Below are 13342 nucleotides of genomic sequence, written 5' to 3' on the forward strand. Positions count from 1 at the left end.
TTAGGAGGGGAAAACTCGACTTTTTACTCTGACTCTATCTAATATCAGCTCACTGTAACCATGTTCCATGATCAAGGCTGACATTCCGCTGGTATGGTGTAAGGGCTGAAAGCTGTTAGGATTAGTTTGGTATCTGCTCTGTTTGACTGGCGGTGTCTGTACCATACTGATCACTAAATATTTTTAATATCCTGCCTGTCCATGACACAGAACTCTGAGTATTCCATCAAATACTTATTCAGAGATTTGAAATCATTCAAAACCACTTTTCATGATGTATTTTCCATACTACAGGTATCACAGGTCTACTTCATGCAAAATTTGGCTGGTCTTCTCCCTAAGTAAGAACATGCTAAGATTCCCAACTTTTAGAGTAGAAGCCTAACATCTGTCATTTACATATACCAAAGCATGGGGCACATCTTTAAATCAGTAGTACAAAATTACTATACTGTAGGTTTTCACAAGTGAGCCCAACCTTGAAATGACATCCTGCCTTTCTTGTTAAAAATCAGTGTTGAAGCATTTATTATTTGGGAAATCAGTCTGACCAGATACTAATCACACCTTCCTTCAGCTCTTTTTTTTTTTTTAATTTTTTTAATTTTTTTTATGATAGTCACACAGAGAGAGAGAGAGGCAGAGACACAGGCAGAGGGAGAAACAGGCTCCATGCACCGGGAGCCCGACGTGGGACTCGATCCAGGGTCTCCAGGATCGCACCCTGGGCCAAAGGCAGGCGCTAAACCGCTGTGCCACCCAGGGATCCCCCTTCCTCAGCTCTTGCTATAAAATTAGATAATCAGAAAGGAATATATCCAGACATTAGCCTGGCTGCCCTTGGGTAGATGTGCCTAAACTGAGTTTTATACAAAGTTATATTCTGGGATTTTATCAAGATTCAATATCAGAAATGACCATATGGAAAAAAGGAAGCAACAGTATAAATGTTTCAAGGACAAATCTAAATGCCATCATAACAAAAGCAGCGTGGTTTATTTCTGAGAGCTTCATACTTTGGATTTATTTGTAAGTTAGTTATGCCAAAATGGCCAAAAGTTAGTTTGCCCAGTGAATACACATAAAATGTCATATAAGCTCCCTCAACTGGTTAAGACATAGAACTACCAAAAAACATGTTCCATTAAGTTAACTGTATTGTCCTCTTCAGAAATTTCTGTAACTCCAGCCTGAGAACGAAGAACGGACGTGATGTCACGAGATAATTTGTCAAAGCCATTCTGTAAACATATATTTGCCACTTCTTGCCAGTTTTCGAATGCACAAAATGGGTCATTTATCATAAGATGTTCGATTATACCTGAGGGAAAAAATGGTAATATTATAGTAGAGCACTTATTCTTATTTGAAAACCCACACTTAGCAATTCTTCAAAAATAGAAAGGGATATCATTTCAACTATTTTTTTAAAGATTTTATTTATTTATTCATGATAGAGAGAGAGAGAGAGAGAGGTAGAGACACAGTCAGAGGGAGAAGCAGGCTCCATGCAGGGAGCCCGACGCGGGACTTGATCCCAGGACTCCAGGATCGCGCCCTGGACCAAAGGCAAGCGCCAAACTGCTAAGCCACCCAGGGATCCCCTCAATTCAATTATTAAAGTTATTATTAAACTTGATTCCTAGAAGTTTAATGTGGAGTGCTTCAGCCAGTTCGGGGCAAGTAATCAAGGATTAGTTTATTCATCTTTTTCATTAACCTTTTCATGCCTCACTTCAACCTTCTACCATCTCTCACATTCCCACACTTCTACTCCTCTCCTTCTTGGTAAGGTTCGCAAATGTTAAAGGCTACAAGGAAGGGGGCTCAGAAAATGAAGAATGAGGGCTCAGTCTTATTCAGAGTTTCTAAGGTACCACTAGACACTATCACATAACTAGGGGGCCTATAGGTCTAGTTTTCATGATCCTTTAGATTCTTTTATAAATTTCTCCTTAAAAACCTCTTTGGCAAACCCTTCCTCCTATCTCTGGATAGAGAGAAAGCTCTTAATGATGGGGCTTCTATAACAAATATTTTTCTAAAGGAAATAAAAGAATGATTTTGTTTATTAAAGAAAACTGATGGGGGATCCCTGGGTGGCTCAGTGGTTTGGCATCTGCCTTTGGCCCAGGGCACGATCTTGGAGTCCCAGGATCAAGTCCCACGTCAGGCTCCCGGCATGGGCCTGCTTCTCCCTCCTCCTGTGTCTCTGCCTCTCTCTCTATGTCTATCATAAATAATCTTTAAAATAAAAAAAACTAATGATATTACTTACTTTTGAAATCAATTATGATGACCCTCTTTGGAATATATTTATTTAGAGAACTCACTTCTTATTTATTACATGCATTACTTATGATACTTAGTGAAAGAGGGCATCTTTTAAAAATATTGTCATCACTATTACTTTATTTCTAAATATTTTATTTGATAATTTCAAAATTATCTTCCCAAATATGCTTTTGTGCAATTTGCTATTCATTCTTTAACCCCATATAACAATTTAAAATCAAGTTATCTGCTCAATTTCCTATATTAAATTAGAGAAATGAAAGAAAAAAGTAAGATGTAATTAGTTATTCTTGATCCTATTCCAGAGTTACATTAAGAGTAAACAGCATATATAAATGATATTTACATATTTGGGTTAAGAATAAAAATATAGAGAGATTATGGCTAAATAACATTTAAAATACAAATACCTATAAAATTACTAAATATCCACACTTGTTAATATATGTACAATTTATTTAGTGTTAGCCACTATAATTATTAAGATATTCCTCTAAAGCTTCACAAAGATTTGCTCTTCTTTGGAATTCCCTCAAGAAATATATACAATTGTCAACAGACTGTTATTGACATGATAATCTTTATATTTATAAACTCCCAAAGTCAAGTCCTGCCAAGAAGTAACTCTTAGGAAAAAAATCAGTTAACTCAAACATAATAGTCTTGAACCTTCCCCTAAACAACCCCACTACTTTCTCTTCTACAACAACATTTTACTATACTATACTTACCTTTCCCACCTTTACTTATTTCTTGAAGTAGCTTAATGCCAACTGTTTTCATACCTATAGAAAACAGTTGAAGTATAGCAAGACCAAAAGATAAAGATGGTGGTTTCCCATTCCATTCTCTAGTGAGACACTGAATTAATTCAGTGTGAGGACATAACTTTATTAACTGCATCAGGTCATCTGAAAGCAAAAGTAAAAAACTATGTCTCAACATCTTAATATGTTACATCAACTACAAACCAGGACCAGTTAATGTCTATACCAATCAACACTTCTTTTTACAATCCTTCCAAAGCCCTCTCAATGCACTCAACGGTACTCTCTCCAATCCAAAAAAAAAAAAAAAAAATCATGCTCAATATACCAAAAAATGAAAGACTACCAGAAAAATAGATTATCAAAGATAGTAGATTAGAAAAGATTCGATTGGCAATTAGGAAACCTGAGCTCTAATCAGAGTTCCATCACTGACTTATTCTTTTGGATCTCAGTTGATGCACCTTAAAAGTGCTAGAATCAATATATCCAATTTCTAAGTTTCCATTTGATACTACCTTATGTTTGTCTATATCCTGTTGCTCATATTTACACCAATTCCTAATGAGTATAATTTCTTTCTTTTTGTGCCTTGCACAGAAAAAGGGTTTCACTAAATTTTTTCCTAAAAATATCAAATATTTAGAAAGTCAAAAATGAAGACTTTAAGAAGCTATCAGCTAGTTCAAGTAGCTAGAGGTAGAGCCATATGAAGTTGCCTACATTTGACCATTTTTGATTCCAAAAAAAGCAATTTCTTATGGTTTAATATACCAGTTAACTAATGAGTTCATCTAGTACTGCCATGATTTATATTCTTAAGTTTATAAACTTTGTGTAACCTTACTAAAGTTTTTCTTTTCTTTTTTAAAGATTTTATTTACTCATGAGAGACACACACACACACAGAGAGAGAGAGAGAGAGAGAGGCAGAGACATAGGCTGAGGGAGAAGCAGGCTCCATGCAGGGAGCCCGATGCGGGACACAATCCTGGAACTCCGGGATCACACCCTGAGCCAAAGTCACACACTCAACCACTGAGCCACATAGGGGTCCCAACTTACTGAAGTTTTTCAAGTAAAAATATTCTTCTTAGGTCACAACAGAGGTAATTTTCAAAATAATTTCCAAGTGCCTTTAAAGAACTACCATAAACATAATTTGCACTCTGACAGGCAATATAAGATAATCTAGTGTTTATTAAACACATATTTATGTACTGGGAACTTAAATATATTACTTGCTGCATTTAATATTCAGTATAAGTCAGATATTATTATTATCACATTGAAAGTGAGGAAATAGGCTTTTCATAAAAAGTTCATTTCCCCGTAATTATACATATGATATAAAGTAGAACAGTTCATTTGCTCTCCCAGTCTATGACCTTCCAATCTATAGTGATGCCCCTCCAAAACAATAAATATATGTATGTGTGTGCATTGCATGTATGTATATATGTATACACAGGCATGCAAACACACACACATAGATACAGAGTCAGAGAGAAATTGTAAAAGAAGAAACAAGGAATAGCAGAATATAATTCTATATCAATAAAGTCAAACAATTTTTTAAAAATTTCCCTAGAGAGAGGTAGAAGTTTATGATTTGGGTCACTCAAACTGGCCCCCACTAAGGTGAAGCTATCAACATAGCACGCCCCAGCCTTCAACATTTCATAACTCACACATCTTGCTCTGCTTCCTTCAGTCAAGTATTGAAATCCCCTTCTCCAAAATCACCAACATTTACTAAAATATGTGCAAGATATGGTCTCTAATTAGAAAAAATACAAATTCAAATCCTCTGCTTACCACACTTTGGAATCCATTTTGTCATTCATTAGTTTGACATGTTAATCATTTTTTATACTGTGGATGTTCTGTTTTAATAAGATTATAAAGGCCTATATACCAAGTATGATATCTCTTTAACTCACAACTATCTAGAGCAGTGGTTCTCCAAATATGGTCTAGGGCTACAAAGTCAAAACTACTTTCATAATAATACTAAGTTGTTATTTTTCTTTTTCATTCTCATTCTTTCAAAATACACATGAGACTACATGACATGTGGTATTACAACAGACTGAATATAGGAGCAGATATGGGAAGCCAGCTATCTTCTATAAAATCAGGCATTACAGAGATTTGCAAAAATGTAGAAAATGTAACTCTTTTCAGGAAATTCTTTGGTTTGGGAAGTTATTATTTTTTTAAAATATTATTTATTTATTTATTCATGAGAGACACAGAGCATGAGAAAGAGAGGCAGAGACACAGGCAGAAGGAGAAGCAGGCTCCCCACAGGGAGCCCGATGTGGCACTTGATCCTGGGTCTCCAGGATCACAACCCAGGCCGAAGGTGGCGCTAAACTGCTGAGCCACCAGGGCTGCCCTGGAAGTTATTTTTTTATAAAACATTTTATTATGATAACATGTCATGGGCTTATTGTTATTTTGAATTAAATAAATACCTTTAAATTTTCTGCTTTAATGTCTAATAGGATAAATATTAATAGACATAACTCATGTACATAAGAGCTCTTTGGGATGTTCAGTGCTTTTTAAAAGTCTAAAAGTGATCTGAGGCCACAAGGTTTGAGAGCCTCACATCTGGAATAACCCAATAATCTGGAATATGCAGATAGGTATATTCACTTGTTTAATGATAATTTTTATTCTAAAAATTACTAGTGGGGACAAATAATTTTTACTTTTAAAACAGATGCTTTTTTAGTCACACTTATGCTTTTGGAACAAAAACCTTTCTAAGAACTTTTCTGTTTTTGTTTGTTTGGTTTTTTAATTTGTAAATGTATAACTGATAGTCTAAATCTTTTTTTTTTTAAGATTTAATTTATTTATTCATGAGAGACACAGAGAGAGAGAGAAAGGCAGAAACACAGGCAGAGGGAGAATCAGGCTCCATGCTGGGTACCACACATGGGACTCCATCCCAGGTCTCCAGGATCACACCCCGGGGCTGAAGACGGCACTAAACCCCTGAGCCACTCAGGCTGCCCATTGATAGTCTAAATCTAAGAGAGAACAGTTTTTTCTGAAACCAGGAAGTATTAACAAATTGAATCTGTCCCCCAAGGTCAATATAATACTGTGGAAAGCTGTGGTTGTTTCTCATTAAAAAAGTAAAATAAAGAAATTTTTCAAACATTGTTTCCATTTTGTAAGCTTAATTTTTCTCATTTTTATCTTATGATGTGCTAAATAAATTCTTTTTTTTAAGATTATTTATTTATTTATTCATGAGAGACACAGAGAGAGGACAGAGACACAGGCAGAGGGAGAAGCAGATTCCCTGTGGGGGGAGCCCGATGCAGGACTCAATCCTGTGACCCTGGGATCACGCCCTGAGCCAAAGGCAGATGCTCAATCACTGAGCCACCCAGGCATCCCAACAAATTTTGAGGATAAACAGCAAAGTCCTAATTATGTAAGAGTGTCACTACTTTGTAAATTATTACAATACATATTTAATTATTCTAGATTGTAATGCACTACTTGAGGAACAGAACAATATAATAATGAGTCAATCATGTTTCTATGTACTTACACAAGGTAAATTTTACAAGCAAAACAGAAACTTGACATTTCAACCAATAAAAATTCTAAGAGTAATTAAACCATGGATGGATATTCCATCCATGTCTAAATTGACTAAAATAATCTCTTACCTATGGAAAAATAATAATTAAACAGAAACTAAATCTGTACACTTAGATAATAAAAATAAAATACATAATTCATTCAACAAATATTAATTGAGTTGCACTTTCTATACCAGATTCTGTTTTGTTGCTGTGTGTGTGTAGGCAAAATACTTACCTCTTTGGGCAAGCCAAACTATAGTATCAAGTGGGCTATTATATAACAAATAAAGAAATTTATAACTTTAAAAAATAGATTCTAAGCAAAATTCAATTTATTGTTTGAAAATGATCAGATTCAACAGCCATCAACAGTCTTCTTTCCTAGAAAAATATAACCTAAAAGTGCTATGTTTTGTTCCATTTGCAACTTCTTAGAATTGGGGTACAAAGCCTGCAAATAAGAATATGACATAGGCCTGGGATGTGGGAGATGTCAGGATGCCTGCATGTTTAGGTTACGAAGGAAGAGATCAGCTCATTGAACTAAGGTTACCCTAAAGTTGACAATGGTCTCAGATCACAGCCCAACTGCAACCTAGATTTTCAAAATTTTGAAATGAACGTTATTTTACTAATTCGTAATTTCTAATGCTTATATCATAGTCCAGAACATTTTATGTAACAAATAAATTCAGCTATTAAAAATATCCTTTAAGTTGCATGGCCTAAAATAGCTGCAAAATAAATTGTGTACTTCAGAGGGAGAGAAGCAGTGACACCCAGACATCCACCTTCTCGAAGGCTGCCAGGCCCTCCCCCGAGGACAGCCCCAGCCTCAGTCCCCAATACCTTTGCCAGACATGCAAGGAAAACAAATCTTGGGATCCCTGGGTGGCGCAGCGGTTTAGCGCCTGCCTTTGGCCTGGGGCACGATCCTGGAGACCCGGGATCGAGTCCCATGTCCGGCTCCCGGTGCATGGAGCCTGCTTCTTCCTCTGCCTGTGTCTCTGCCTCTCTCTCTCTGTGACTATCATAAATAAATAAAAATAAATCTTTAAAAAAAAAAAAAAAGAAAACAAATCTTCTCAGCAACAACTGACCATAAAGCAGAGACCACCCTGCTGCACCTGGCCACAGCTACCTTGGACCCTCCATCAGTACCACAAGCTTGACGAACTTCACTCCCTGCCTCAGGGTTCCCTCTGTGCAAGCTTTGGCTCATTTCCCTCTCAGGGCCTCAGTATCTCTCCACTTGTATGATGGGTCTAGCAGTGCCTACCTGATGGGACTGTTGTGAGGATTGGCTAGAAGAGTGTGAGAACACCCTACCCAGAGTCTGGCACAGAGTAGGTACTCAATAAAAGTTAGATAGGTTTTCACTAAAAACAGGCAAACAGACAAATCTACTCATCATATATGTAAAACACACTTTATACGTAAATCCAAAATATTTCCTACTATCATGAGTGATCTTAGAATTAAAGTCTAGAATTCAAATGTATACAGTTAAGTAGACTTTTTCACTTACCGTAAGTAAAGTCCTTGAATTGCTGTATGTATTCCATGGCCCCATGAATCTGACCCTGTTTACACAGGCAAAGAAGAGCTTTCTTGTGCAGGCCACATTCACTGTAGATCATCTGAGCTAACGCTAGGCACTTGGCCTTGTTATAAGTATCCTGTTCCCCATAATCACAAATCACATCCCCCACCTCCTCAGAAAATGTGAGCCTAGAGCAAGCAGATCAAGAAGTATACTTTAGAGAGTTCTTGGTGAGTAGATGAGAATATCTAAAAATTCAGCATAGCAGAACAGGATTTTCCACAGTCTGTAAGAATTCCAAGTTAATAGGCAATTGATGTAGAAGAAATTAAAGATATCTAAGATTTGACAACAAGAACAAAAACAAAAACAATCAGCACATATTCGTTTGGGGGAAGACATTTTAGCGAAACTGAGCTCAAGTTTTTAAAAAATCTACAAACACAGTTAAAACTCTCCTAAAAAGACTGGTGGGATTTAAAATGACAAGGTAAAGAAAAATTCTCTTATAATTGAGGATCTCAATGTCCTCAGCAGTTATCTATATTCTAAACCCTGTAGAGAGTAAGAACTCATTAAATGTTGGTTAAAGACAGTGACAAGAAATTTTAGCTCAAAATTAGTGACAGATCTTGTAAGCATTTGCAAGAAATGTGTGATACTAGTGTTATTTTTTAAGATTGTTATAGATATATAAAAAACAAAGGGAAAAAAAGGATATAAGATGTCCCTACTAGAAGAGACTGATGTAGTTCTTTTGAGATGGCTCACTTGAGGGAACCCTGGGTGGCTCAGCAGTTTAGCGCCTGCCTTTTGGCCCAGGGTGTGATCCTGGGGTCCCAGGATCGAGTCCCATGTTGGACTCCTTGCATGGAGCCTGCTTCTCCCTCTGCCTGTGTCTCTGCTTCTCTCTCTTTCTCTCTCTCTTTCTCTCATGAATAAATAAAATCTTAAAAAAAAAGAGAGAGATGGTTCACTTGAATAGGTTTCACTTGTCATCACATTTTTTTAATTTTTAAACTTTTTACTTGTCATCACAATTTAATGCACCATCTTCAAATACAATTGAAGTGAATCATCTGCACTAGCACATTAACTCCACCTAGAAATGATCAGTGTAGGCCAAAACACATTTGGGTATAATTAAAGATATTCCTTCTAATCACTGGTTATATGGAAATTTTACTTTAGTTATATTTTTAATAGCTACAGCTTTATGTGTCAGGTGATCAGACTTTTTTCCCAGGTAAGAATGACTAAGAGAATCAAGATTAATTTATAGCCCAGGCAGTTTTAGGGCTGGCTCTGTGCAGGTCTTCAGGGAAAGAACTGTAGAACTTTTTAAGGTAGCTTAGAGGCCAGGCCATCAGAGTCAGAGACCAGAGGACAGAGGCCAAGAATAAAGAATATGAATTACCTTCAGTATTCTGTTAGGTCATCTCAGGATCCTTAAGAGTGGTATAATTTCCAAATTTATGCAGCCAAGGAACTGCATAAGAATTTTAATTCTTACAACTAAGAGGTAGAATCAGCCAATGACCATCAGTATATATAGGGAATTAATCTTGTCTGAAGTGCCTCTGCATTGATAACAGGTATTAATGAGCATGCACTTTCTAATGGCATTCTCACATCCAAACCATTTCCAGGGCTCCCTGACGAGTACGTTTTGTAGACAGTAGAAGGTGTGACCAGGTGGGAATATATTACCATATATTACCAGATGGTATTCCCATATAACATATTACCATATATTACCAGGTGGTATACATTACCATATATATATATATATAGCTCATTTGGGGTGGCTATATATATATATATATATATATATATATATAGCCCAAGTGGGCTACAGGATATATATACATAAAAAGAAATTTCCTAAAACAGGATTAAATATTATGTGAACAATAAGTGAAGCCATAATGAGAGGGTGGGAAAAAGCTACTCTGCACTGGTAAACAGTAGTGCCATCAATACAGGACAGTTTGGGACTATCCAGTGTCAGGTAGGGGAAATGGTGAATTTGGAATGGGCAGCAATAGGCAGTAGTGTGCAAACTTGCCATTTTTATATCTGAGACATTTCTAAATCATGACTTTATTATTTAGGGTGTGTTTCCATTAGTTCATCCATCTCCCTTATGATATATGAGAACTGTAACTACACTCTCATATGTATCCTATGTCTCTATGCAACCAGAGCCAAGTAAGCCTAGTCCTTAGGATGCAAAATAAGCAAGCATGGCTACTAGATAGGTAACAGAGAGGCCTTTCTTCTCTCTGCCTTCCAATACTCACAACCCATCCTATATCCACATAGACCCAGCAAGAGTAGCTTGATCTTCATAAGCAGGCAGAAATTGTTTTAGTCTTCTTTACTGGACCAGTGACTCTTCCCCAGATGACTATTAACAACTCACAGCTATCTCCTTCCCCAAAGAATTGCCCTCAGCTGACTGGAGCTGTCTCATGCAGAAAATTGTGCCTTTCAATCCTCCAGTAGTCTAGAGAAGATGACTGACTAACAAGGAATACGAAAGGCCAGTCCCACAATGTAAAAAGAAACAACTCTGGTATATAGGCTCCACATCCTCTCCCTATAAGGCTAGCTAATACTAGACTTCACCTGAGCTCACATCCTTGCTTAGCAGTTTGCCCTTCCCTAACCCATCTCATTTCTCCCCTTACAATATTTCTTAAGGAGTAGTCTATCAGCAAATGACATGACTCAAATCCAACTATCATGCTCTCTTTAAGGGAACAGAGAACCTGAGTGCCAAACATATTCCTCTCTTCCCTTTTATGTAACAAGAATCTTACCTTCTCATGATAATCAAAGTCAACTGATTTGGACTCAAAGTTAGTTAAGGATTCACAGGACCTCAAGTTGCAGGCATGGGAAACCTAAACTCCCTGTGATGGTTAATTTTATGTGTGTCATCTTGACAGGCTCATAGAGTGCCCAGATATTTAGTCAAGTATTATTCTGCGAGTCTGTGAGGATGTATTTGAAAGACAGTAACATTTGAATCCATAGACTGAATAAAGTAGACTGTTGTGAATGTGGATGGCTCTCATCCAATCACTTGAAAGCCTGCTTGACAAGGCCTCCTGCTTGACTGCTTAGTTGGGACATCATTCTTTTCTTACCTTTAGACTCAAACAGGTACATTGGCTTTTCTTGGGTCTTAAGCAGCCTGAAACTCACACCAGTGGTGGCTCTCTTGGGTCTCTAGCTTGCTGACTACAGATCTTGGGACTTACCAGCCTCCATAATCACCTGAGCCAACTTCTTCATATATGTGTATAGACACACACACACACACACACACACACACACACACATTCACACATATATAATTTTATATATGGAATATATATATCCTATTGATTCTATTTCTCTGGAGAACCCTAATTAATATACTCCCCAAGTGGGCTACCGGGAATGATAGCAGAGCTACACTTTTATCTCCCAGACCCAGTATTCTATCTACTGGGGATATATCATGTAATTGCCACTGGTTTAGAGTGCATTTCATCCTAAAGGATGCATTTCATCCTAAAGGATGGAGTAACAAACTAGCATCACCTGGACAAAACCTGAACCATCCAGGAACCAAGTTTGGGTTTTTTCCTCCTTGTCTACTGGTCTTAGGTCACCCCACCCCTGCATGAGACCATAGGTGTGAGCTGTGGAAGTAGTGTCAGACAGTTCATGGTAGTTGACATGGGTTCTGGGCCACCGATTCCTGAAACTAACTTGTATGCTCTGGATCTAGTGAGCATGACCTTGATTGTACCTAATTTTAAAGATTTATTAATTTATGATAGACACAGAGAGAGAGAGAGAGAGAGAGAGAGAGAGAGAGAGGCAGAGACACAGGAGGAGGGAGAAGCAGGCTCTATGCCAGGAGCCCGACACAGAACTCGATCCCGGGACCCCAGGATCGCGCCCTGGGCCAAAGGCAGGCGCCAAACCACTGAGGCACCCAGGGATCCCTGATTGAACCTAATTTTAGATGAACTCTCTGAGCCCACCTGACCTCATGACCTGGTGAGTCTGCCACAATCCAGTTCATGATGAGCAGTTCTAGTTTCACATCATTGGTGTTTCTTGGATAAACACTTCAACTTTAGTAGGACCCAGAAAAGTTTTTTAATCATATACGGTGGCAGATAATCTACTGGGAGATCTCTGGGTAGTCCCAAGACAAATGAAAATTGTTAGCGGGTATCAATAATCACAGTTTGAAAAAGGCATGGCAACCACAGTCATCCTACCAGACTAGCCATCAAGACCAGGAGAAGTTTCAGAGTAGAATATAAAATGGATGATATAGGAGAAAGATGATTAATAATTAATATGGATGAATCTCAAAATAACTAAGTGAAAGAGCCAGACCAAGAAGAAAAAATAATACATAATGTATAATTCCATTTTTATAAAATTCTAGAAAATGAAACTTCATCTATTGTGACAGAAAGTAGATCAGTCGTTAACCTGGGGACAGTGGAGGTGGAATAAGGTTAATTATCTCAGTGGTGGTGATAATTTTATGGGTATATACATGTCAAAAGTTGTCAAACTGTACTGATTATTATATGTCAATTATATCTCTACAATGCTGTTTTCCAAAAACTCATCAAACTGTGCATTTGAAATATACATCAATTATTGTATATAACTTATATCTCAATAAAGTTGTAAAAAACAAATTACAGCCCTAGGATCAATTATCATGATAAACACTATAGTACATCCCACTAACTCCTCTCTTAAAGATTCCCCCAGAATTATAACTACAGGAGAGGTTGTGCCTGGATGGAGCGAAATTAATGTGACAAGCAAATACATAGGTTTGTGCAAATGGTTGACTAAAATAGAAGCTGTTTTAATGTCCTGCCTAGATCCTCCTTCCCCAGATACTCTGGGTGTGGCTGCCAGTGGCTTCCAAGTCCCTCCCTTCTAAGCAAATTGCCCTTTGCTGGTGGGAGCCACCATTATAGGATATTATGCTCCACCCAGGCAGTCTACAGCCCTAAAAGAGAAAAAGATGTACAAAAGGCTGGCCCCTTGCCTCAAGGGGGACAGCTCTGTGGTATAGGTTATGGTCCAGA

At 37.5% G+C, this 13342-nt stretch overlaps 1 protein-coding gene across 5 annotated transcripts in view; it reads right to left on the minus strand.

Moving 5' to 3' along the window:
• Positions 1-977: 977 nt before the first annotated feature.
• The window catches only part of CLHC1 (clathrin heavy chain linker domain containing 1), a 31383-nt gene continuing 19018 nt past the window's right edge, over positions 978-13342 (minus strand). For all 5 annotated transcript variants that reach the window (XM_041757068.1, XM_041757065.1, XM_041757069.1 and 2 more), the window contains 3 exons: positions 8205-8407; positions 3027-3206; positions 978-1321 (listed from right to left, as the gene is read on the minus strand). In XM_041757068.1, the coding sequence (XP_041613002.1) occupies positions 1125-1321; positions 3027-3206; positions 8205-8407 (580 nt within the window). In that variant the 3' untranslated portion in view covers positions 978-1124. The remainder of the gene's footprint in view (positions 1322-3026; positions 3207-8204; positions 8408-13342) is intronic.

This window comes from Vulpes lagopus, chromosome 5 (assembly GCF_018345385.1).
Source record: "Vulpes lagopus strain Blue_001 chromosome 5, ASM1834538v1, whole genome shotgun sequence".
NCBI lineage: Eukaryota > Metazoa > Chordata > Mammalia > Carnivora > Canidae > Vulpes > Vulpes lagopus.